We start from the raw sequence: 27,556 nt of genomic DNA on the forward strand, positions 1-27,556 counted from the left end.
TATTAAAATAATTGGTTGTGAGTAAATAAAATTAAATTATGTGATTTTAAGGAAATAAGAAATTAAGATAATTAATTTTGTTATTTAGGAATTTCTGGAAAAAGAAAAAAATTAAAATAAATCAAGTTGTGGGATTTTTAGAAGTTTCGGGCATTTCTGTAATTATTATAGGGGGGTGATTGTGTGATTAATGGAAGTTGTGGGGTGCCGGCGTGAATCGCGGAAGAGGCCAAAAGTCACATTAAATATAACTTAAAACTTATATAGGTTAGATGTGAACGTGGGCACGAGCGGTTCGTGCGCGAGGCGGCCAGCCGGTGGACGCGGCTTCGAGTGCGCGAGGGGTGGATTTTTGGGCTGATTTAATCAGCCCAAGGACGTCGAAACGACATCGTTTCGAAGGAGGCGGTGGCCTCCCCAGCAGCTGCTCCAGCGCTGCCACGTGGCGCCGCCCCCTTGCCCCCTTTTTGCGCGAGATTTAGCCCGATTTCGGGCGTGTTTTGAGTGGAATTCAGTAGCAAAAATTTCAGAAAAAAACAGCAGTGCGTGCGACGTAAATTTGAGGAATTTGGGCTTCAAAAATCGGATTAAACTCCGTTTAATCTCTGATTTAATTATCCAAGTATGTAATTAAACTAGAAATTAATATTCTCTGCGGTTGAAATTTCATTTGGGGCCCAATTTTATTAATTTTGTCAATAATTAAAATATTACAGTTTGTATAACTTTGACCGTGTTTGGTCAAATTGAGCCTAAGGTTATCTCCGGAAAGACAAGTTCTTTATACCCTCATTGTCGATTCTTTCGATGTCAATTTATTTGACCTCCCTTCGTTGGATTTGGCTGTTAATAAATTATGGAATTTAAACGGTGTGTTTAATAATTTAATTTATTAACCTGGTTTCGAGGGTATTATTCGTTGGTTGCCTACGGGGGTTTGTATCACCCCCAAGCCTATGGGAATGATGTCGTACTCACCCGGGGCTAGGTTCTTAGCTGTCGGGTATTATTATTAGATTTTTGGTTATTTATTGGCTAGAGTGGTTAGGCAGTGGGGGCAAGGGTTAGCTGTACGGAGACGGTGTGACTGTTATACGGTCTATTTTAGACCGTTAGATAGTCTCTCCTGGTCACTAACCGCTGACCGGTGTCAGGCACTGCTGACCTACTCTATCGTTATGTGATTATAGCATGCCTGATTATTTTATTTTTGTTGCATGGTTTGGTATGCACATGGGTTTGGGCTGCATGATGGGATCATCATGATTTGGTTATGCTTGATCACGGACATTTTAGATTGGTCAGGTTGCATACAGCACGGGCATATGCATCGCGTGTGATTTACTACGTGGGCGGAGCATGGCTTGATGCTTGGATGTATGGGCGCCTTGTATCACGTTGGTGCTCATTATGCCTTGCATTTTATATGCATTGCATGGTTACTGGTAGTTATTAGTTCTCGGACAAGAGTACCGTTCCGAGGGAGCCTTTGGCTCGGCTGTCGGGAGTACCGGCAGGGATACGGGTGAGGGGAGTACCGACCCGGGACAGTGCGCACAGGTTTGTGGTGATTTATGTTGCCTTTCAGGGCAGCGGCAGGTTGGTATGGGACTTGGGTGCCAGGTGTTTTATGTGGGCCCCAAGGACCGGTATATGTTTTATTATGCGGCACTGTTGCGTTGTTGCGTCACATGACTTGTGTGTACATGTGGGTTTATATTTGGGGTAATCTCCTCTTCTGTTTCGTTTACAGCCTTCCTTTTCATATAAACTTGCTGAGTCTTGCGACTCACCTTGCTTTCCATCATTCCAGGTAAGGGTAAAGCTAAAGTCGAGGGCGAAGACCGCGTTACCTAGCAGCCAGCCGTGTCGGTAGGGTGTACAGTTAGCTGCCCCCGTTTTCTCTGATGTTTTGTTAAGAGTTCTGACTCTCATTTTTTATTGTGCCCGGTTGTTCCTTGTATCTTTTATCGTTGGCACAGGTGTCTGTATATTTTTATATACTTCTTGACTGTTGTTCCAGTAGGGTACTTGTAGGCGTGCATGTATATTGTTTTGCTTCCGCTGTTGTATTTTTCGTATGTATGCATGCCAGGATATTTTCATCTTGTGTTTGTTTCTCTTCTCTTATGTAGGCGCTCTCATTCGGATAGACCGGCGGTTGGGATATCCGAGCGGGGGTGCTTACAACGTTGGTATCAGAGCGTCATTGAGTCAATTTGGGGGACAAGTAACTGTACACCAAGGCTGTTAGGTAGAGTTAGAGTGTCAGGTCGTGTCCTTAATTTCGAAATGCGTTCTAATTAATTTTGGTTATGTAGGACCCATGGACGCACGCCGTGGACGAGGTCGTGGTAGACCACTGATGCGAGGTAGAGGGCACCTTGTTCCTACTCCAGAGGTACAGGCGACAAATACAGGAGATGAGAGACAGCCAGGGCCTCCGGACATGCAGGAGACATTGACAGGTCTTCTATGGGCCGTAGACGTACTGACGACATCTCAGTTACGTCAGGAGCGCAGTCATGATGGTAGGACTGCTACGGCCCAAGCGTCACATTCAGGTGTACCGGGAGCAGGGGACAGTTCTGGTGCCGCATTACTTAAAGACTTTATGGCCTTACGTCCACCAGATTTTAGTGGAGGCGCCGATACGACAGAGGCCGAGGATTGGCTACTGGCTGTGGAGAAGCATCTACGATCTATAGGCTGTGCAGAGGCCCATAGAGTTCGACTGGGAACCTTCCTGTTGCGAGGAGACGCCGAGCGATGGTGGGAGACCACCAGACAGCGATATGGTGATGGAGGCCCGACATGGGCACAGTTTGTCGCGGCGTTCAATGAGACTTATATACCGGCTTGGGTCAGAGAACAGAAGGTGTTCGAGTTTGTTGACTTACAACAGGGAAGCAAGACAGTCACACAGTACGAGACTGATTTTGTGGCGTTATCTCGTTATGCTCCAGAGTTAGTGACCCCTGAGTCTCGCAGAATCAGCAAGTTTCAGAGGGGGCTACGACCAGAGATTCGTCACGCCATGGCTGGTATCGAGGCACCCGACTTTCCTACGGCTGTACAGCGGGCCCACGCAGTGGAGCGGGACCGATTGGAGGCACGATCAGATCAGTCAGTCATGAAGGGCGCTGGGAGTAGCAGTAAGAAAAGGAAGCGGGATGCGGGCAGTAAGAGTTTTGGGCTTCCACAGTGCCGACAGTGCGGACAGAGACACCAGGGTCAGTGCCGGGATGTTCGTCGAGACGTGTGTTATCGCTGTGGTCAGCCGGGACATTTAAAGAGGGACTGTCCACATGGGCCCAGACCGGCTACACCAGCCCCACCAGCTACACCGGCCACAGGGCAGGATGTCATTTGCTTTCGTTGTGGATAGAGGGGCCATCGTTCGAACGTGTGCACCCAGCCAGCTCAGATTGGAGGGCCACGGATGGGAGGTGTGGGACCCAGACCAGTTCAGAGACAGTTTACACCTAGGGCACCGGGTCCAGGAGCACCACTATCTCTACCAGCAGCACAGCGCCCAGGGCCCACAGAGAGGGTACAGATACAAGGGAAGGCGTTTGCGGTGACAGCCGCCGAGGCAGCTGAGGGCAGTGATACGGTACAAGGTATACTTTCTCTTCATGGCCATGATGTACGTGCTTTATTTGATACAGGTTCTACTCACTCTTTTATAGCACCCCATTTGTTGCATAAGATCCCAATCCCGTGTGCCCCCTTACCATATGATTTATCTGTTTTGACACCGGGAGGGATGGTATTGTTGGGGAGTGACATGGTCAGGGATTGCGAGATAGGGATTCATGACCAGATATTTTTAGGGGATCTTATTGTTTTGGCGATCCATGATTTTGATTTACTATTGGGTATGGATTGGCTCTCACGGCACTATGCTCGAGTTGATTGTCGTCGGAAGGTAATTTCATTTGAGCACCCGGGGAGACCAGTTGTTACATATCGGGGTGTGAAGCCTATGGTGACTACGCCGATGATATCGGTTATGCACGCCGAGAGGCTTATACGACGTGGGTGTGAAGCCTATTTTGCGTTTGTGACCGTGATAGCTGGGGAGAAGAAGGAGTTGGCTGCCTATCCTGTGGTGCGAGACTTTCCAGATGTGTTCCCAGATGAGTTGCCGAGACTACCACCGCACCGGGAGATTGATTTTGCAATCGATCTGATACCAGGTACGCAGCCTATTTCCAAGACTCCTTACCGTATGGCTGCTAATGAATTAAAAGAACTCAAGGTGCATTTACAAGATCTTTTGGAGAGAGGGTTTATTCGACCGAGCACATCGCCATGGGGGGCTCCAGTATTATTTGTGCGTAAGAAAGACGGGTCTATGCGACTGTGTATAGACTACCGGCAGCTTAATTAGGTAACAATTAAGAATAAGTACCCCTTACCCCGTGTGGATGACTTACTGGATCAATTGCGTGGTGCATCAGTGTTTTCCAAGATAGACTTGCGGTCAGGTTATCATCAGGTGCGAGTCAGAGATGAGGATATTGCGAAGACCGCATTTCGTACACGTTACGGCCATTACGAGTTTGTGGTCATGCCATTTGGGCTGACCAATGCACCTGCAGTATTTATGGATCTGATGAATAGAGTATTCAAGGAATACTTGGATTCTTTTGTCATAGTTTTCATTGACAACATCCTAATTTACTCACCGAGCCCTGAGATACACGAGGCGCATCTGAGCGTGGTTCTGCAGAAGCTCAGAGAGGAGCAGTTATATGCCAAGTTTTCGAAATGTGAGTTTTGGCAGACCCGAGTTGTTTTCTTGGGACACGTGGTCTCAGGTGAGGGTATCTCAGTAGACCCAGAAAAGACTAGAGCCATGATAGATTGGCCGAGACCGATGACAGTGACGGAGATTCGGAGTTTTCTTGGCCTTGCCGGTTATTATCGACGATTCATAGAAGGCTTCGCACGGCTTGCATCACCCATGACGAAGTTAACGAGGAAAGGCGTCAGATTTATTTGGGACGAGTCTTGTGAGAGGTCTTTCCAGGAGTTGAAGCGGCGTTTGACTTCAGCACCAGTACTGAGGATACCCAGGTGTGGTGAGTTATTTACTGTGTATAGTGATGCCTCGTATGCAGGGTTGGGATGTGTTTTGATGCAGGACGGCCGAGTGAATGCTTATGCATCCAGACAGTTGAAGAGGCACGAAGAGAATTACCCTACACATGATCTGGAGTTAGTGGCCGTAGTGTTTGCCTTGAAGATTTGGAGGCATTATCTTTATGGTGAAAGAGTCCAGATTTACACTGATCACAAGAGCCTTAAGTACCTCTTTTCACAGAGGGAACTCAATATGAGACAACGCCGTTGGTTAGAGTTGCTTAAAGATTATGATTGCGAGATCCTCTATCATCCAGGTAAAGCCAATGTGGTTGCAGATGCATTGAGTCGTCGTGGAGCATCAGCTGCAGCTATGATGGTGCAGGAGTGGTTCTTATTGGAGCAGATGAGTGATCTTACTATTTCAGTGGCATCAGACAATCCTACACTTTATTGTGTTGCCATGAGTATCCATTCAGATCTTGAGGATCAGATTCGCGATCGACAGCGACAGGATGTGGAGCTTGACACGATTATGGCTGATATGGAGAGATTTGGTCCATTGGGGTACAGCCAGAGGGACGATGGTTTGCTATTGTTCCGTGGGCGGATTTGTGTGCCGAGTGACAGTGATATCAGGCAGAGGATCCTAGAGGAAGCTCATCGTTCTCCCTATACTATCCACCCTGGGGCGACGAAGATGTATCAAGGCTTACGGCGCCAATATTGGTGGAGCGGCATGAAGATGAGCGTAGCAGAGTTTGTATCCCGATGTTTAGTGTGCCAGCAAGTCAAAGCTGAGCACCAGAGGCCTGCGGGATTGTTACGACCTTTATCTGTGCCGGAATGGAAATGGGAGCGCATAGCTATGGATTTTGTCTCAGGATTGCCACGATCTATTCGGGGATTCGATTCAATATGGGTGATTATCGATCGATTGACCAAATCAGCGCACTTTCTACCTGTCAAGAAGACCTATCCTATTCATCGACTGGCCATATTATACATTGACGAGGTGGTGAGACTGCACGGAGTCCCAGCTAGCATTGTGTCAGACAGGGATCCTCGATTTACCTCACGATTTTGGGAGGCGTTGCAGAGTGCTATGGGGACCTAGTTAACTTTCAGTACAGCTTTCCATCCTCAGACTGACGGGCAGTCGGAGCGGACCATACGGACTTTGGAAGATATGCTCCGCGCCTATGTATTGGATTTCTATGGGAGCTGGGATGACCATTTGTCGCTAGTGGAGTTTGCTTACAATAATAGCTTCCAGGCTAGTATTGGGATGGCACCATTTGAGGCGTTGTACGGGCGACCATGTAGATCATCGCTTTGTTGGACCGAGATTGGGGAGCGAGCATTGCTTAGACCGGAGTTGGTAGAGCAGACATTAGAGAAGATCCAGTTGATTCGGGCTAGGATGAAGGCAGCTCAGGACCGTCAGAAGAGTTATGCTGACAGACGACGCCGGGATTTGAAGTTTGAGGTGGGTGATCATGTTTTTCTTCGGGTTATGCCGATGAGGGGTGTTCGACGCTTTGGAGTATCTGGCAAATTGAGTCCTCGCTATGTGGGACCGTTTGAGATATTTGAGCGAGTCGGACCGTTGGCTTATCGATTAGCTTTACCCCCTCAGTTAGCCCACGTACATGATGTCTTTCATGTTTCTATGCTTCGCAAGTACGTGGCAGATCCCGGGCATGTAATTGACTACCATCCGCTTGTGGTGTAAGAGGATGCGTCATATACCGAGTTGCCTGCTAGCATTGTGGATCAGAAAGAAAAAGTGCTCCGTAACCGTACGATTCCCTATGTAAAGGTCCAGTAGCAGCGACATACCCCTGAGGAGGCTACTTGGGAGTTAGAGGAGGAGTTGAGGCGACTTCATCCTCAGTTGTTTGCCTAGCCAGGTACGAATTTCGAGGACGAAATTCTTTTTAGGGGGGGAGGATTTGTAACGCCCGTATATGGCAAATTAAATTAATTTTGGGGTAATTTAAATTAAAAGAAATAGTAAAATAATTGGTTGTGAGTAAATAAAATTAAGTTATGTGATTTTAAGGAAATAAGAAATTAAGATAATTAATTTTGTTATTTAGGAATTTCTGGAAAAAGAAAAAAATTAAAATAAATCAAGTTGTGGGATTTTTAGAAGTTTCGGGCATTTCTGTAATTATTATAGGGGGTGATTGTGTGATTAATGGAAGTTGTGGGGTGCCGGCGTGAATCGCGGAAGAGGCCAAAAGTCACATTAAATATAACTTAAAACATATATAGGTTAGATGTGAACGTGGGCGCGGGCGGTTCGTGCGCGAGGCGGCCAGCCGGTGGACGCGGCTTTGAGTCCGCGGGCAGGCGTGCGCGAGGGGTGGATTTTTGGGCTGATTTAATCAGCCCAAGGACGTCGAAACGACGTCATTTCGAAGGAGGCGGTGGCCTCCCCAGCAGCCGCTCCAGCGCTGCCACGTGGCGCCGCCCCCCTTGCCCCCTTTTTGCGCGAGATTTAGCCCGATTTCGAGCGTGTTTTGAGTGGAATTCAGTAGCAAAAATTTCAGAAAAAAACAGCAGTGCGTGCGACGTAAATTTGAGGAATTTGGGCTTCAAAAATCGGATTAAACTCCATTTAATCTCTGATTTAATTATCCAAGTATGTAATTAAACTAGTAATTAATATTCTCTGCGGTTGAAATTTCATTTGGGGTCCAATTTTATTAATTTTGTCAATAATTAGAATATTGTAGTTTGTATAACTTTAACCGTGTTTGATCAAATTGAGCCTAAGGTTATCTCCGGAAAGGCAAGTTCTTTATACCCTCATTGTCGATTCTTTCGATGTCAATTTATTTGACCTCCCTTCGTTGGATTTGGCTGTTAATAAATTATGGAATTTAAACGGTGTGTTTAATAATTTAATTTATTAACCTGGTTTCGAGGGTATTATTCGTTGGTTGCCTACGGGGGTTTGTATCACCCCCAAGCCTATGGGAATGATGTCGTACTCACCCGGGGCTAGGTTCTTAGCTGTCGGGTATTATTATTAGATTTTTGGTTATTTATTGGCTAGAGTGGTTAGGCAGTGGGGGCAAGGGTTAGCTGTACGGAGACGGTGTGACGGTTATACGGTCTATTTTAGACCGTTAGATGGTCTCTCCTGGTCACTAACCGCTGACTGGTGTCAGGCACTGCTGACCTACTCTACCGTTATGTGATTATAGCATGCCTGATTATTTTATTTTTGTTGCATGGTTTGGTATGCACATGGGTTCGGGCTGCATGATGGGATCATCATGATTTGGTTATGCTTGATCACAGACATTTTAGATTAGTCAGGTTGCATCCAGCACGGGCATATGCATCGCGTGTGATTTACTACGTGGGCGGAGCATGGCTTGATGCCTGGATGTATGGGCGCCTTGTATCACGTTGGTGCTCATTACGCCTTGCATTTTATATGCATTGCATGGTTACTGGTAGTTATTAGTTCTCGGACGGGAGTACCGTTCTGAGGGAGCCTTTGGCTCGGCTGTCGGGAGTACCGGCAGGAATACGGGTGACGGGAGTACCGACCCGGGACAGTGTGCACAGGTTTGTGGTGATTTATGTTGCCTTTCAGGGCAGCGGCAGGTTGGTATGGGACTTGAGTGCCAGGTGTTTTATGTGGGCCCCAAGGACCGGTATATGTTTTATTATGCGGCACTGTTGCGTTGTTGCGTCACATGACTTGTGTGTACATGTGGGTTTATATTTGGGGTAATCTCCTCTTCTGTTTCGTTTACAGCCTTCCTTTTCATATAAACTTGCTGAGTCTTGCGACTCACCTTGCTTTCCATCATTCCAAGTAAGGGTAAAGCTAAAGTCGAGGGCGAGGACCGCGCTACCTAGCAGCCAGCCGTGTCGGTAGGGTGTACAGTTAGCTGCCCCCGTTTTCTCTGATGTTTTGTTAAGAGTTCTGACTCTCATTTTTGACTGTGCCCGGTTGTTCCTTGTATCTTTTATCGTTGGCACAGGTGTCTGTATATTTTTATATACTCCTTGACTGCTGTTCCAGTAGGGTACTTGTAAGCGTGTATGTATATTGTTTTGCTTCCGCTGTTGTATTTTTCGTATGTATGCATGCCAGGATATTTTCATCTTGTGTTTGTTTCTCTTCTCTTATATAGGCACTCTCGTTCGGATAGACCAGACGATTGAGATATCCGGGCGGGGTGCTTACAATTTTGCCATTGCCATTTTGTCTCCTTCTCAACCGCCCATTTTGATCATTGCACAGGCGCATTAAGTGCTCCTGTGAGCTGTACCGAGAAAGCCAAAGCTTTCTCTCAATTTGACATGCTATTTTGACTTTTAAAGGGCAATCAATTTTTCTTTTTATTTTGATAATATTAACTCTTATATACAACATATAATAGGTATACTCCTTATATTATACCGTTAAAATTATCATCAACTATTAATAATAATTTAATTAATCATTAATTCTTAAAAATAATTTAATCTTCATTAATTATTAATGATAGTGAAGTTGAAAATCAGTGGGTAAAAAACAAGACTTCAACCATTCCTTGTATCTTCAACAATGTCGAAAGCTAAATTCTAAGTATCTTCATTCTCTATTTATGATAAAGAAAAATTAATTTATCTTGCTAAGTATTATCTTAAAGATTTTTTTAAGAATAAAGCTTATGGCACTTGATGATCAACTTTAAACTTATATTTTTTATATGCGTTCCAACAAAGAGTTTGAAGAAATACAAGGACTTAGTGAACTTATACAGAAATTGATTGTGACAAAAAATATATATATAATGTACCCATTAATTTACAAATTTGTGACTTTATATTAACTCTTTAAGTTGTTACTATTACAGTTAACAGAGTATTTTTTACAATGAACATTATGAATAATCAATTGCATAATAAGATTGAAGATCAATGGATGAATAATAACTTAGTTGTGTATGTTAAAAATGATGTACTTAATAAAATTGATAATAAGGCCATTATACAACGTTATCAAAATATGAAAAGTCATAGAGAACAATTGTTAAAAAAATTTGCATTTTAATATTATCATTATTGTCTTATTTTTTATATTTAAGTTTGCCCCCACTAAATCAAAATCTTGGTTTTGCTTTTGTGCCGGAAGTCAATAGATCTCATCAGCAACGATCACCTGCCTCCATACCCCACTGAACATAAACCACATAGATAACATTCTCACCTCATATTCGAGCTATGTTGCGCAATAACAAATCTTTATACCAGTATTCAAGGCAACTGTGTCTCCTTCTGTTTGATGACTAGTTACACAATTGAATACCAATAACATATCATTAATTCTTTTAACCATGTGATTTGTTACATATATCACATTCGATAAATGTTCAACCAACACTTACCCACATACTACCTGCATCTCATGCAATATGGAATATGACTCGCCATCTATTATTATTAACATCTTATACTAGTCAATAGTAGTAGCTCATCTGTCAATCTGTAATCGATTAATCATATTTTCCTTTTAAGAAATCTAAGGATCGATAATTACTTTAAGAAGTCACGTGTTATAGATTTTTATCACATATTCTTAACATTTTAATAATAAAATTATCAAGATATCTAGGGACTCATTCATATATTATTGGAGATGTATGAATGAAAATATAACCATTTATTGATATGCAAGATTATATTATTAGGCCTAACACATATATTATATGTTATTTAAATATAGGATTAGGGCATTAACACCAACACCCTCTAGCTTATAGTCTAGGCAATCCAATAATAAATTATAATTGAATGAATCTAAAAGATAAATCTTTTAATTACAATGAAACTTAGAATACAAATTCAAAGGCTTATTAATATATAAATTACAAAGATACAACTTGCTTTTGAGTGAAAAATGAAAACTTAAAACACTTGAATAATTTAAGAATCAAACACTTTAACACGTGCACTTTTTCATTAGCTAGTTCTTGAGCAACTTCAATCTTTATAGCTTTCTAGGTCATCTAAGCATTGATTAGCCATTAATAAGACCGTTGGGCTGCATTTAATATATGAAAAACTAGCCATTTGATATTATCAGATATGAAATGGTCAATAGTTCAAAAGAACCAATTGACAATTTTTTTGAAAATACTTAAAATGCAAGCATATGGTCGACTTTTCTAATGAAGGAGTTGACATTTTTAATAAAATTACTGACAGCTTTCACTAACAAGCCGACAATTTGAAAAGAAAGTCAACATTAAATAGTCAATGTTGACCAAATTTGAACTCACATACAAACAATTGAAAGTATAAAAAATCCTTGTCGACATTTACATGAACCATCATCTGTTTTTGCTTTTAAACTTTAAAATGGTTGACAATTTTTACTTGATTTAATAGTTAAGACACAAAACAATCGAAAATTATCTTAATATAGTCGATTAAAAGATGTGTATGATTTTTGAAATAATTTTGACACATTTCATACAACAATTCATTTGATTTCAAAATAACTTTTCTTTGTTGTTTTCCAAGAGAAATATTTTTCAAAATATATATATATTGAAAGGAAATTTAGAATTTTTTTTCTATTGGCATCATTGGAATATATAAAGGTTTTGAACAACAATATCATCAAAATTAGTTTAGATATTTTACAAATTAATCTCATTGATCATTTTCAAATTCTAAAAAAGTTTTTTATCATCAAAATATTTTATTAAAAACAAAACAACAATATAAAAATATATGAGATTTTTTATATTATATATTATAATATATAACATCAAAATCATTTATTATATATTAATTTTTATTATATAATTTTATATATTAAAAAAAATATTTATAAAAAGGCTCTTATATGTTTTTATTTACACATTTCTCCACTTTTCCATTTCCTATTTTTTTGAAAAATGTTGTATCTCTGTTTTCATTGTGTATCATATTTATTTCTTATTTTTGTTTCAGTGTAACCTAATTTCTATGAATTGTCAAAATGTTTTCAATACATTTTATTTCAAAAAATAAAAACTAACCCTATATATTACAAAAATGTTATTTAAATACTTAAATTTATCATTTTAATTGATATTTTATATTAATATGACATAAGATATAAAATATTAATACAAAATACTACCATAAATATCAAAGTTAAATGTTTAAATCACATATAGTTATATAGTAATAACTTTGGCAAAATATGTATTTTAGTCCTTGTACTTGCACGTTTTTTTCATTTAAACACTTGAGCTTTTTGTTGTTTTAATTATATTACTGAACTATATAATTTTGAGTTAAAGACACTCTTAATTTTTTTGTTATTTTAATTACATATATGAATTATATAATTTCAAATCAATTGTATATCTTGACAAATTTGTTAAAAATAATAAATTAAGCATATTTTAAGAGTGTAATTGAAATAACAAAAAGTTTAGAAACACAATTGACTCGAAATGAATAATTCAAATGTGTAGTTAAAATAACAAAAAATTTAAGTATTTAAATGAAACAAACTTATAAGTACACACGCTGAAATATTTATTTTGCTTTTTAAGGCATTTGGTTTAATGGCTCATGGGTTTTTCTGTATGGAGCCAACTTCCATATAATGATTCAAGTAAGTCTTTGTTTGAGAACTGACTTCAAAAGTATCTTCAAATGCTCCTTCATTTGAGTGTGACTTTTGTTGCAAATAATATCGTTGGTATTACATGTACAAAATTGGAGAATTTAAGTGAAGAAACACTCAATGGTGGAGGAGGCTCTTTCACTCGTATTACATGTACTGGTATTGTTTATGTTGTGCGAATGTGATGGAATATGAGAATGGCAGCCACAAGCCTTTTATAACTACCCATCTTTGTATGATCATCCCTCTTTGTAATCATTTTTTTACAGGCATAGAGATGAATGGAGAGTTAAAATTTATGTAATCGACTTCTTTGGTAGGACTAAGGCTTGTGATTATTATTATTATATTTTTCTCTTCTCTTGTGATTATATACATCAAGTAAAGAGCTTAGTTGAATGAAAATTTAAAATTTATATGGTTAACTCCAATCTTCTAGTGATTTTGTTAATTTATTTTAAAATTTATAGTTTTTTTAAAATATTCTCTACTTTTGATAATACTTATGCATTTATTGTGGCATAAAATATAACATATAAATATAGATATTATCAAAGTATCATATTTAAATATCTAAATAACAATTTTGATATAAAAAATAAAGAGATTTATAATATTGTAATCAAATCAAGATTCATTGAACTCAAGCTCAGCTTAAACTCAAGTGAGCTAGCTCGAACACAAGCTTGCTAATAGCTTGGCTCGGCAGAATTTATTATTTTACTTAAACCTAATTTACTATTATGCTTTATTATGTATATATATTATATTATATTAAATTAATATATATTAATTTTAAACATATTCAATTTAATTATATTATAATAATTTAAAGTTTGATAATTTTATGTTAATGCAACGTTTGTTAAAATGAGTAAAATAAAGTTGTATGAAGATATGGTTGGAATATTTTTAGGACCATATATGAAATAGTTAAGATAAGACTGAGAAGTATTTCAAAATTTTTATCAGACTTTTTGTTCAATTTTTTAAAATGCGTTGGGGGATATATGTATTATTTTTTTATTTGTAAAATCTTAGATAAATTTATTTGGAGAAGGAGAAATAAATTTATCTAGAAAATTTAAAATAAAAAATCACATGACTTATTTTTTAAATATCGTCAGATAAATTTAACTAACACAATGGAAAATACTTTTATTTGAAATGCTTTTTATATCCCATTTTTTCAATTTATAAATTAGATAACAAACACTACTTAAATAATATATTTATACATTTATAAATAAATATATTAATGTATTTATGAACAAGTTTATTTATAAGATATTTACAAACTTTTTAAATGAGTATGTTTACAAGTTTTTTATAGAGTTTGTTAATATTTACGAGTTTCTAATTTAATATATTCATGAATTTTAATAAATTAAGTTTTATTGAGTTTAAACTCAACTTATTTATAAATAAAAATTCAAAATTAGACTAAAATTTAACTCATTTACCTTACCTTAACAAGTAAACTCAAAAAAAAAATTTATCAAACAAAAAAGCGAGCCAAAACGAGTTACTCATTTGTGACTTTAGAGATTTCTTTCAAAAACTTATTTGTACCCGCCAATTTGTATTGGATGAGAAGAAAATAAAAACGATGTCGTTCGGCATCGTCCCTTCCCTTACCCAATTAGCAACACACGCACTCTCTCTCTCTCTTCGCCGATGGGCGTCGAAGGAGCCCAGAAGAAACCTCCTGTTCTCCTTCTACATTTCCCGCAGTTCCTCAGGTTAGGGTCTCTCTCTCTCTCTCTCTAGCATTTGCATATGCTTGAATGGAAATCTACTGCTACTGGCTGAATTTGACCAATCGCAGCTCATGATTCTCTCTTTCTGTTTTGTATTTTCTGGATTCTGAACGTCTTTGTACCCGCAGTTGACCATCAAGTTGGGAGAAAAGCTCATGAAAACTCGGTAGACTTTCGTCCCAAAATTGAACTCTTCGGTACGTTTCTCATTCTTGTAATTATAGTTATACTGCTATTGCATAGGTTTGTTAGATTCACTTGATAGTTGCTGAGTGCATACTTTATCACTATTGGGTGAAATGTTATAATCATGAACCAGCGGTGGCTGTGGTTAGATTAGTCACTTCTATTGAGAGTTGTATGGATACTTTAGGTGTTTGCAACTTGTCCATTTAACATCAGTTGCGGAGAATTCAATTCCATTTATGATTGATTTCTAAAAATTTCTCCTAGTCTATTTATGTTACCCCCGGATTAAAATATTTGCATCTCGAGGTCTAAGAGTTGTGTGCATCTTGAGGCCAACGGGTAATATATTTAGTCACTTGGTGAGTAGGCTAGGCTTTGTGCTCTTTTTTCTTTTTCCCTTGCAGTTTCTTTAGGCTGAATTTCTTGGATGGAAAAGCAGGAGCTAGAAAAGCGAAACTTTAGATGCTTTGGGGTTAAACTGCAATGAAATTGCAGACAACACAAAATAAGTATTTCTAATCATCTAACCTGAATTCTTGAGGCAACTCCAGCTTGCGTGTACTTTCGATTCTCTTTTCCATAAAATTGTATTCATGAGGAGGGAAATTGATTCTCCAGCAATTTGGAGTCTCATGATTCCACTCACCTTAGGTAGGAGCACATGTAAGCAGGTGGTTTTGCCATCTTACACGAGTGCATTTGATCATTTGGGGGCTCAACCATTGTCAATAGGCTTGCAGTGTGCTGACAATTAATCTCTTTTTGTTGAGGGGGGTGTTTAGATTTCATCTACCTCATGTACGGCTTGCATAAGCAGGATGGTTCATTCATGCCTGTAAAGGGGATAGCAACTCCATTTAATGGCTATTAAGGGTTAGTTATATGAAGTTTTTGTCTTTGCTTGCACAGATAGTGTACTCTATGGTACCATCTAACAGTGTAATCTGTGGGCATTATTATCTCAACAAATCTCCAAATCCACTCTCTACAACATTATCAAAAACAAATAAACACCTCTTTTGAAGTGAATAATCTCCTAGCTAGTTAGTGAGTCCATTCTGTAACATAGCATGAATAATCTGAGAGTTTTTCCTTCAGGCCTCAGCTGCAAACAGAAGAAGAGATGGTTGTCAGTCAAGAGATCCAATTTGAGCTTCATTAATCCTTAAATTTTAGGTCACTTGCATAATTTTGGAATTCCCTAGGAGCACAAACTTTGTATCTCAATCCTTGGAGCCAGAAACCAAACCTGACAGTTGGTATATACTCCACAATCCAATGGTCTTGGCCTTTGTCTGGTAGCATTCTGTTTAGGAACTTCGTCGTTGTATGGCAACAGTAAGGAGTTTGAATTTCTTAAGGTGACGGATCCCTGAAGTAACCACTTTCTGCTGCTGGCATGGCCCAATTGTTAGCTCTTCAAGAAGAGTCAATGCCCCTTCCTCTATTATCACTGAACGCAATCCCCTTTGAGAAATAAGATTTAGCACCTTGAGTTTTGGAAACCATCCAGCCTTAAAAGACAGTTGCTCTGCATAAAACACATCTTGGAGACTGAGCGTTAGTAGGTTAGGCAAAGCTTGAAGCCCCTCTAGTGGATCATCAACCAAACCTGACCAACCCAATCGCAGATCTTGTAGATTTTGAAGTTGAGCAATCCAGCATGGCAGCTTTTTCAAACATCCACACAAGTAGAGTCGCTCAAGAGATTCAGGTGGAGCAGAAACGGAATCCAAATCCAGAATCTCATGTTCACTTATAGCACATACCACCAATACTTTAAGGTGTTTCATATTCTGAATACTATTAAAAAGATCCCTGCAATTTTCTGTTCTCAATTTGCTGATGCCCAACTTCCTTAGCTTCTGCAAATTCTTAAGCTCTTTAAATAGGCTGACTGTATCATGATTTGCCTCCACAAACCATAGCTTCTGCAACTCCTCTAAACAACTAATCCCTCCTCGCATCTTTACCCCTTTTATGGAATCTAAACTTAAATTCCGCCAGTCATAGTTAAGTGCCAAAAGATGCCTCAACTTATGGAGCTTGTTGATCTGAGAAGGTAGCTCACGCACAAGAGAATATTTCAAATCCAGAGTCTGTAGGTTGTGCAGCTTCCCAATTGACTTGGGAATCACCGTCACCTTTGTATGCCTTACACTCAAGTACCTCAAATGAAATAGATTTCCCACTTCTTTATGAATCTGAACCAAAGGAGCATCACAAAGATCTAGCGTTTTCAGAAGCTTGAAATTTCTTGCCAGTGTACTCATCAAAGGTTTCTCTGGCAACTTAGCCACTCGAAAAAGAAAAATTGAACGAATCCAGGATATCTTAGCCCTTTTGAGAACGTTATCCAAATTGCAATCCATATATATTGACAATCTTCGAGCAATATCATCATCGAAACTCGAATTCTCTGATCCTAAAACGTGACAAAAGTTCAACTCCGTAGACTTTGACAGGATGATCTCGCGCACCACATCATGCACCCTACAATTTCTAACTCTCCCATCAGGTTTCTTACTTGACACTTGAACCAAGCTTCTATGGATGAGCTCGGTCAAATATTCTTCTGCAACTTCTTCTAAAGTTTTGCCCCTCTGTTCTTCAATGAAGCCCTCTGCCATCCACAACCGGATCAATCTTCCACAATTAATAGAGTAATCCTCAGGTATTATGCCAAAGTACAAGAAACAGGATCTGAGGTAGTAGGGCAAATCATGGTAACTAAGCAACACAATTTTTGAGATGCTTGTAAGGGCAGGTTTCATTTGTAACTCACAGCCTAGGCTATCGTAGAACCTGTTCCATTCTGATGCAACCTTGTTTTTGATGGACAGAATACCACTTATTGCCACAATAGCAAGTGGCAATCCTTCACATTTTTGAACGATTCGGAGAGATACGTCCTTCAATTCAGGGGGACAGCGGCCTCCGAAGTCCCTTTGGAAGGCCTTCATGCAGAAGAGGTCCCAAGCCCTCTCTTCGGGCAGGGGCTGAAGCCAATGGATATGATCCCATGGCGATTCTTTGCAGAAAACTGCAAGCTCCTCACTGCGGGTGGTGATGATTACCCTGCTGCCCTTCCCATTTCTGGGCAAAGCATGTTTGATGAATTCCCAAAAGCTTGTTGTCCATACATCATCAAAGACAATTAGATACCTGTTCTGAGTTAGAAATTCCCTAAGCTTGTGAACGAGTGAATTCTGGCCCATTGCATCAATTTCTGGAGGTGTAGTAGACTCCCTTAATCCGGATTGGTAAAACTTTTTCAGCATTGTTCTGAGTATCTCCTCCGACTTGTATGATCTAGAGACAGGGACCCAAGCGCAGCAATCAAAGCGTCCGGCCACGGTTTGGTATCCATAGACCTTGTTAGCAAGAGTGGTCTTGCCGACTCCAGGCATCCCCACTACCGAAATCACCACTCGTTTCGACTCTTCGGATATCAATTGCACGGTCAGTTCATCTCTGCGGGATTCAATTCCCACGAGTTCCTCTTCCTCGACGAAGAGGGAAGCCACTCGAGGATCATGCCACGGCCGTTCAATTCTTTCGCTCCCTGATCCTTGTACCACACTTGATCCATACCTGTCAGCCCTCTCCTTGATCTCACCAATCGTCCGTTTGATGTCTTGAATTTGAGAGGCTATTTTCACTCTCTGGAATAAACTGCCGAAACCACGCCTTCTTCCTCGATCAAGCAAGTATTCATCGATCACATCCTCGATTTGGTACGCCACTTCCCGGACTTGCTTCACCCAAATCATGGCGATTTCATCTCCGGTTTCTGCCCTAAGATCGGCGTCTTTTAGGAAAGTCTTTATGCTCTCCAATTCAGCTTTGATGCTCGCAACATCTCGGCGGACATTGCTCAAAAGCTTCGCTTCGTTGACTATCAATGGCGCCAAAGTCTGGATCACGGAGTTTACCACGCTGTACGCCATTACTCTGAATCCAGTTCTTCTTCTTCTCCTCAATTTGCCTATGGCGTCACTGAATCGACCAAACTGGACTTAACTTCTCAAAGTCTTGTCTCTCCTTCCGTCTTTGTTTAGTTTACTATTGTTTGCCATTGGTCTCCAGACGAAGACTTCATAAATAATCATCAGTGAACTTTACCTAAGATAAAAAAAATAAAAAATTGAATTTCACTTTAGACTCAAAAAACAACTATCTAAAAACAAATCGAAAATGTCATTTGGATATTCATAGATGTATTATACTTTTATATTAATATAATATTAAATATAATAAATTAATACATAAATATTATAAGATAGACACAAATGAGTGTCTAAATGGTATTATGGTAAAAAAAAAAAAAAAAACTCATAAGATTATATTATTATTATTATATGATATGATGTGAATATACTATTTTTAATATAATCTATAATAGAAGTTAATAATTATATTAGGTCTATATCTATGCTTCTATGCTATGAAGCATAAAAACACTTTGGTGCTGTCATTTGGTCGTTTTCAAAATATTTTCTGTACTAAAACGTGAGAAACACTAAAAAAATATTTTTGGACTATTTTTATAATTTTAATAATATTTTAGAATCATTTCATAATGTTAAGAAAATATAAAAAAAAAAGTGTTTTCAACTTGAAAATGTATTTTTGTCCATGAAAAGGTTATAGACAGAAAAAATTTCTCTATATTGTATAATATAAAAATATATGGAAATTTTTTATATTATATATTATATCATATAATATCAAAATTATATATTATATATTAATTTTTAAGATCTAATTTTTATATTAAAAATTATATTTATAAAAGATCCTTATATTTTTTTGTTTATATCTTTTTCCACTTTTTTTTCTTTTTTTTTATAAAATACTATTTTCTCGTTTTCATTTCGTATTATAATCATTTCTTATTTTCGTTTCCGTGAAACTTAGTTTTTGTGAATTATCAAAATATTTTCTATATATTTTATTTCAAAAAATAAAAACTAACACTGTTAACATAATTTGAACTCGTGACTTTCAATTTAAAATTAACTTAATTTTATCATTATATCAAATTCTATTTTTATTTAAATTTCATCTTAAAAATAAAAATTCAACTATAATTACCAATTACTACATAAACTTTTGAAATATTTTATTTTTTACTAGCTACATAACACAAACAAACCTTTAGTATATACATATTACGAAAATATTATTTAAACACTTAAATTTATCATTTTAATTGATATTTTGTATTAATATGACATAAAATATAAATATCAAATTAAATATTTAAATAGCATTTAGTTATATAATAATAACTTTCAAGGCATTTAAGATTCTGAAGGGAAAATGTGGGTTGGTTGTGATTCACAGGGTCACTGGTCAAAATAAAGAAAAATGGTCAGGATTAATCAAGATGGTGATGATTGAGGGGAGAATGAGTCTTCCATTTGGGTCGACGGGAGATGAGAGATCGAGCAAAGATAACAATCCAAGACGAAGAAGAAGGTAGAAGAAAGGATCAGTTTGGTCAATTCTTCTTCTATTATTTTATTTATTTATTTTAACTCATTTCCCCGTATAACTCATGCATTATTTTAAACCATGTTAGATAGGTAATAGATGTAAATTATAAAGGTTAAGTATTCAATCTGTCAAATTTAAAGTTTAGAGGGATGATAAAATTTTCATATAAAGTTCAAGGAGAAAAATATAAATTTGGCCTAACCTAAATTGTAGCGAATATCTTAGCATAATTTTCGAACAACATAAGTAGTTAACGTAAATTATTTATTTTGTAAAAAAAAAATATGTTCACAACTCAAATAAGGGTGTATTAAACTCCTGTTTTTTATCTAGATAGAGATCTAGGAAGAACAAACGTGGTTTGAACGGGGGCTTTCCTTTAGAGAAGCCAGTACCTATTTTTGGAGTAGCGAGTCATAGCCTCTTGTGGTGTTGATGGCTTTGTATCCAACTCAAATTTAAGAGATAATAAGATTCAATTCTCGAATCTCAATTTTAGAGAATCTAACACCTATTCAAGAGATTCCATGTTATCCCAATTTGGCTTACAAATCCTCTAACAATCCAAGATAACCAAATTCAAGAATCTCAAAGATAGATCTAAGTATCCCAAGCTGCTTCGCCAATTAAAGGGTCAATATCCTTACAAAGTAAAAGCTTCGCCAATAAAAGGATCAATATCCTTTCAAGTAAAATCATCTCATTCGTAAACTCACTACATACATAATTTGAGTTTAGTCACTTCTTCTATTCTTTCTTTCTTTTGTTTTTTTTTTTTTTTAACTCACGCATTATTTTAAAACATGTTAGATAATTAATACATGTAAATTATAAAAATTAAGTATTCAATATGCTAGATTTAAAATTCAAATAAGTGATAAGCTTTTCATATCTTTCAAGAGAAAAAATATGGGTGTTTGAAATTCTTGTTTTTCTATAATAGAGATCTAACAAGAACAAACATGGTTTGAACGGGCTTTCCTTTCGAGAAGCCTGAACCAAGTACCCAATTTTGGAGTAGTGAGTCATGGTCTCCTATGGTGTTAATACATGTCTTTGTATCCAACTCAAATTTAAGAGATAATAAGATTTAATTTTTGAATCTCAATTTTAAAGAATCGAACACATATTCAAGAGATTTCAAGTTATCCCAATTTGGCTTGACAAAGGGAAATTCTATTACCAGCCATACATTTTGCTCTTCGCAACCACATGCTATTCGCACCCGCTTTTATTACTCTTTACAACTATTTATATTTCAAAACTACCCTCCCCACACATCCATCACGCACAGCCTCATCAAATCCAAGTGCACACACCTCTTGCCCTCTATCATCGTTGCCCTCTCTCGCTTGTCATTTGTCGCCGGAGTTGCCTCGCTATCTTGTTGGAGTTCCCATGTATGTATTTTAAAATTGAGCAACATTATGGGGGAATTCGAAGGCGTTCCAACACCAGGGTTGGGAGGCGTCGAGGCGAGCGAATGCCGGCGAACACCGCCTCCGAACCCACCTTGTGTAAAACATATGAATGGTGGCCGTGATGGTTTCCTCTTTGCTTCTTTATTTTCGGGACTAGATTAGACTACAAAAGAAAGATTGCATTTGTCTATTGGATTTATGCCCCATACATTGTACATGCGTGCCTGCTCTAGATCTTGCTTTTGCAGTAATCTTGGCTTCTGATTCCTAAAGAAGGGCATATTAGCCTGTCTTCAGATTCTAGAAAGAAGGAATTGCTTGATCCCACTGTTGTTAGTATTGGACTATGGTTGAAATTGGTGATAGCAAGTAGACTTTTTAACCCACAAGTTGCTTTGAGGGATGTAATTTTTCTCTTATGAGAATCTGTTTTTGAAGTTGTGATTTTGAAAGGAAGACCATGGTTAAGCTATCAGTTTCATAGTAGCTCTGGGGATCATTTCTGAATTGATGCTTTGTGCTCCATATCAATGTTGAGGGCTTAACTGCATATTATTGATGTCAAGATATTATGATTATATGGTTAAAGGTTGATAAGTTTCTGTTCGGCTTCACTGCAATCAAGGGTAAGTTGCTCTTTAGTGTATATTAGATTATGCAGACTGGCAATGTCAAACTGTAAGTTCATGCTATTAGCATGTGTTATTGGTATATTGCTCAAAAGACTAACGATGTGTTCATTTTACTTTTCAATTTTTAGTTTTGAGTTTTGAATTTATTTTTATTTTTCTATTTTGATAGTCTATTTTTAAAAAATTAAAAATGCATTGTCTTTATTATTTTGAAAAACTATTTACCAAAATAAAAAATTAGAAAATACGTTGTCTTTGAAATTTTGAAAATAATTTTTTAATGATATTTTATTCAATAAATTTGTTTATTTAGTAAATTATAAATATTTAATATTAATATTTTATTAAAAATATATATATATTTTAAAGTTAATGAATTTTGTAATATTTTTTTCCATTACAATAATAAAATATGAATAAATAAATAAATAAATGTGTTTTGAGTTTAAAGTTTGTTTTGAATGAAAACACTCAAAATAACTTTGTTGTTTTGAGTTTTTTTTATAATTTTTTTTTGTTTTCAAAAATATATTTTTAAAAATAACAAAGAAAACGCGTTTTCATTATTTTAGAAAATTAAAAATTAAAAATGACTTAAAAACAGTAAAGAGAATGGACTCTAAGTTTTTTGAGCAATTTAGTTAGTTTTTTTAATTTTCATGTGTTAATTATATAAGCCCATTTATTTTATTGTATAGATATGGTGCTTATTTGAGGAGATGGCATACCTTCATCTTGATAGCTTCCACAAGGAGGAGAAGGGTCGAGGGGTCATGGTAATCAATCCCTGGTTAATACATCTATTTTAAGACCAATGACACGTGTTCTTGAGTAGCCATCTACACTTGGTTTTGACCCACCACTGACACAACCTTGTTAATATATTTGGTTATAATATGAGACATTAATATATTTGATGTATTTACGTTAATTTGGTGTTCTTATATTTAGTATGTATCTTCATTACAAGTCTATTTATTTTATATATATATATATGTGATTGGGTCAGATTACAGAAACAATACACTATATATATAAGTATATAATAATTCAAGAAAAATTAAAGAAACACAAATTCATTTCACTCTTAGACAAACTATAAATCTATAACATTACTCAAGAATTCAATATTGAATTTGACAAAATAAAATTAAAAAATACAAATTTATAAACTTTCATCATTGGTCAGTTAAATAAAAAACATATTGTCTAATCACATTTTTGTCCATAAGAGACAAAAAAAAAAACTTGAATTCGAGGTATATATAGTATTTCTCATTCAAATACAATATCAGTTTGATATCTATGTCAATTGCGCGTAACAAGAGGAATTGATGAGTTTGGTTTAAAACCTAACAAAATAATAATACAAAAATATTAATTTGCAAACTTATAACTATATACATACATAAAGAATTTCTCAAATAAGAATACTTGCACAAAATAACAACTATCAACAAAACCAATAATAATAATCCTAATATAAAATAATTGCTCAAGTGCAAAAGTGATTTCATTCTCATATGATATAAAAAAAACTAATAAAATATAAGTTAAAAAAAAAATTGATAGAATTGAGGAATAGGGTTAGAGAGTTCCTCAGACCCTGGGGTACGGGAATTCTAGGGTTCGAGAAACTCCAACTTTTTCGATTTTCACAAACTCTGCAAATCTCTAAAATTGTGTATTAACTCGCGTTAGTATTCTAACTGACTGATATATTGAGTAGAAAATGGCTGAGTAATGATAAATGTGAAGAAGATGAAATAAGTGACCTCTCTTTCTGTTATGGTAAAGAGAAAATGGTTGAGCAATGGTGAGCATGAAATAAAAGGGAATTGATTACAGAGTTTAACTATTATGGTGAGAAGAAAGTGCAATGGTTGTAATGGTAGATGGTTGAGTATTGAAGATATGAATGGCGGGTAAAAATATATTTTTACTTAAAGGGTATTTTAAATATATGAAAAATGTACAAAGTAAAAAAATAGTGACAGAATTTTCGCTTCCACAAATTCTTTGCCAATCCAAGATAACCAATTAAGTCCAAGATTGTCGGAGATAGATGATCTAAGTATCCAAGGCTGCTTCGCCAAGTAAAACCATCTCACTCGTAAATGCTCACTCACTACGTATTTATTGTCCACATCTCTTGTTAACCTAAGCATCAGAGGCCCTCTCAGCTCGCCAATACTCATATTAAGATAAGTATAGGAGACATGATGAATAATTTTATTGTTGCTATGAAAGCGAAGGCTAAATGGAGATGGTAACAGCACACTGTATCTGTATGAACTTAAAAAGAATCGAAAAAGAGAAAACGAAATTTAATTATAGAAACAACAAATACAAAACCGGATATGTATTCAAAAATGTCGACAATCCATAACAAGAAAGAACTGAATTCAAATCGCTCCCTATGCCTTGCCCAGAGGAAGACGAAGAAGTTGGAGAGAGAGAGAGAGAGAGAAAGAGAGAGAAGATTTTCCTTCTTCTTTCTTTCAACAGATTCATCAGCCAAGAAAAAGAAACCAAGAAAGCGAAAACGATGGTGATGGATGAGTTGAAGAAGAAGTTGATGATGATGATGATGGCAACAATAATGTCACCTCGTTTGCTCCGAAAGTATTTACAACCCAATGAATCAAACAATCCCAATTAATCAAGAAAGGAATTGATTTTCCCTAGCTCCTCCCCGTCGATTCCGGGTCATCCCAACGCGGCGAACCCGCCGGCTCTCATCATCTGCTTGAACTCGGCGAAGTTCACCATCCCGTCCCCGTCAGAATCCACCTTCATGATCATTCTCCGGCAGTCCTCCGCCGTCCGGCCCTGCTTGATCCCCAGCGAGGCCAGCACCGATCTCAGCTCCTCCACCGTGATGAAGCCGTCGCCGTTTTGGTCGAACACGTTGAAGGCCTCCCTCATGTCCTCCTCCTCGTCGCGCTCGTCCATGATGGACTGGTAGAGGTCGCCGAACTCGTCGATGTCCACGCAGCCGTCGCCGTTGACGTCGATCTTCTGGATCATCTGGGTGAGCTCCGAGTCCGGGATGAAGATGCCCATGTTCTCCAGCGAGTCGTTGAGCTCCTTCTTGGTGATGCTGCCGTCGCCGTTGCGGTCGAACATCTGGAAGACGCGTCGGAGCTCGGTGACCTCCATTCTGCTGCTGCTGATGCTGCGGCGGCGGTGGGGAGCGGCGGCGGCGTCCACGACTGGAGGCTGCGGCGGGAACCAAGAAGAGGGCAGAAAGACCCTCAACTTCTTGGGGACCAGAGAGAGAAGGAGTGCGTTCAGGAGGTGGTAGAGGAGGAAAATCCTCCATAAAAGGGCTGCCATTTCTGCTTGTTCGTGGTGCTGAGAGAAACCAGGAGACAGAAAGACTAAGCCTGGCTTTGCAAAGACAGCCAGTATTTTATAGACATCCATCCATGCCATCCAATATCATCATCATCACACACACACACATACATACATACATAAATATATATACATAAAAATAATATAATTATAATATTCTTATATTTTTAACCCACCTCATAAGTATTTTCTTCATATAGCCCATAGTAGTTAAAATGACTCGAGCTCATCGAAATATTCGAGAATAAGTCCCGTGTTTAAATTTCTTTAATAATTAGTAACATTTCTTTATTTTTTTCAAACTAAATTAAGTGTTTTTGACCAGATTAACCCAAATTCAAGAATAAAATGACTAAAAACGTTATTTCTAAAGCCCAACCACCCCCCAAGTGGGGGGCATTTGGGCCTTGTTGATTGTCTTACTACTAGTTTACCCAAAGTTTAGTTAAGAACAAAAAGATTAACAACGCTGTCACCAAAGTCATACAAACCTAATATCGTTCTCATAAATTCCCACCTAAATGCAATGAAACCAAAGTAGTTGCACCGAGCCTACCCTAATGTGATGGGATCCATCCGTACAAACTTGCCCTTATTTTAACCAATGATCATTAATTATATGGTGGGGTCGGGACACAGCGTCTCGGGATCCTAATACCTAAAAACACTTATATATGATATTTTTAGTAAGACCCGTATATTAATATAACATTAAAATAGCATTTTTAGCCGAGACTGCCGGTTAGATTCCGTGTCTTTTCTTTTTAAAAGGGCCTGGCTGTCTCTCACGCGTATTAGGTTTGGTATTATTATTATTATCATGAGCGAACATGGGAGGAGGGGGTGGCCATTGGCCTTTTCAAAGCCGCGTTGCGTCGTAATTATTGTTGCTTCCCCCTTTGGGTGCTTCCTGGCTGTAAATCCTACAAAATATTCAATTTTTCTTGGAGTTTACAGTTTGTTTTTTTATTTTTACTTAAGCTTATTTATAAATTCATTTCTCGGATATCTTTTAAGGGTTTATCGTGTCCAAAGCTAAATAATTCATGTTTAGGATATACGTGAAGCTTTGATGCATGCGGATAAGTGATTGTGGCCCTCTTCATGTTTTGTTTAGGTGAATAATTGGGTATTTTTATCATAAATACTATATTCGTGTCAAAAAATTTAAGACATAGAGAATCATGGTGTTCTTTAAATATTATTTAGATAAGCAATATGATGTTGATATCATAAATATTTGTATCAAAAGTCTTTTAATACTTAAGGAGATAATTAGACCTATTAAGAATATGAGTTCAAGTTTACAATAAAGTTTTTCAAAGATTTTCTCTAATACTTGTATGTATTCTTTATGTTCGAAAGAATGTTTCATAGAAATTAGAAGTATAGATTCTGTTTTCGTTGTTTAGTCTATTTTTATGTGTCTTACCATAAGCTATAAACACTTTGTGATTTTGTTTCAATTAAATATTCATTTATCAAAAAATAAATAAAAAAAAGGTTAACATAGGTCTCAAAAAATAAAGTGTAACACGTATTCTACCAGATCATCCACAATTGATAAGCAAATTTAAGACTGAAAGAGGTTTCTTAGAGCCCAATGATCTTGGTTAATGATCTTATTGAGAATCTCATCTGACCGTTGTAGGCTCGATCGATATAAAGAGTAAGATCTCAATACATAAATCTATGAACATCTAAATATTTGATGTTATTCTTTTCATTTATTCTCAAAAACTAACTAATTAATCATAGGAGGCTATATTTTTTTATTTCTTAATACAGATTGAGATAATGATTTTTAGTCTCAATCAACTCAAGAATTTAGGGTTAAATGGAGTGAAATCCTAGGTCAACCCTTTCTTTTTCATTAAAACAAATAAAGGGTAAAATCTCCATTAGACCCTTGTTTTTTCCCCATTCGGCCCGTAATGTGTGGTCCTATGTGTTCCTTAT

General features: G+C 37.2%; 2 protein-coding genes and 1 long non-coding RNA gene across 9 annotated transcripts in view; 1 reads left to right on the top strand and 2 right to left on the bottom strand.

Annotated features, from left to right (window-relative positions):
- Positions 1-18,763, bottom strand: part of LOC127810801 (disease resistance protein RPM1-like) — a 64,008-nt gene extending 45,245 nt beyond the window's left edge. For 2 of the 7 annotated variants that reach the window (XM_052350353.1, XM_052350354.1), the window contains exon 1: positions 18,277-18,762. In XM_052350353.1, the coding sequence (XP_052206313.1) occupies positions 18,277-18,632 (356 nt within the window). In that variant the 5' untranslated portion in view covers positions 18,633-18,762. The other 5 variants (XR_008025576.1, XR_008025574.1, XR_008025575.1 and 2 more) reach the window with 5 other exon arrangements.
- On the top strand, positions 14,373-23,168 carry LOC127810807 (uncharacterized). The gene is made up of 3 exons (XR_008025586.1): positions 14,373-14,475; positions 14,622-14,690; positions 22,936-23,168. It is a non-coding gene; the product is annotated as an uncharacterized LOC127810807 (long non-coding RNA).
- Positions 23,169-24,540: 1,372 nt separating this feature from the next.
- Positions 24,541-25,681, bottom strand: LOC127811034 (calmodulin-like protein 3). Its single transcript, XM_052350714.1, has one exon. It carries the CDS (start codon positions 25,673-25,675, stop codon positions 24,947-24,949), a length of 729 nt encoding a protein of 242 aa, XP_052206674.1. The 5' UTR covers positions 25,676-25,681; the 3' UTR covers positions 24,541-24,946.
- Between the last annotated feature and the right edge of the window lie 1,875 nt (positions 25,682-27,556).

Source organism: Diospyros lotus, chromosome 10, assembly GCF_014633365.1.
Source record: "Diospyros lotus cultivar Yz01 chromosome 10, ASM1463336v1, whole genome shotgun sequence".
Taxonomy (NCBI): domain Eukaryota; kingdom Viridiplantae; phylum Streptophyta; class Magnoliopsida; order Ericales; family Ebenaceae; genus Diospyros; species Diospyros lotus.

Bases quoted from the DNA above. Each gene is read 5' to 3' on its own strand.
- LOC127811034 (XM_052350714.1), bottom strand. From the start codon at position 25,675: ATGGCATGGATGGATGTCTATAAAATACTGGCTGTCTTTGCAAAGCCA.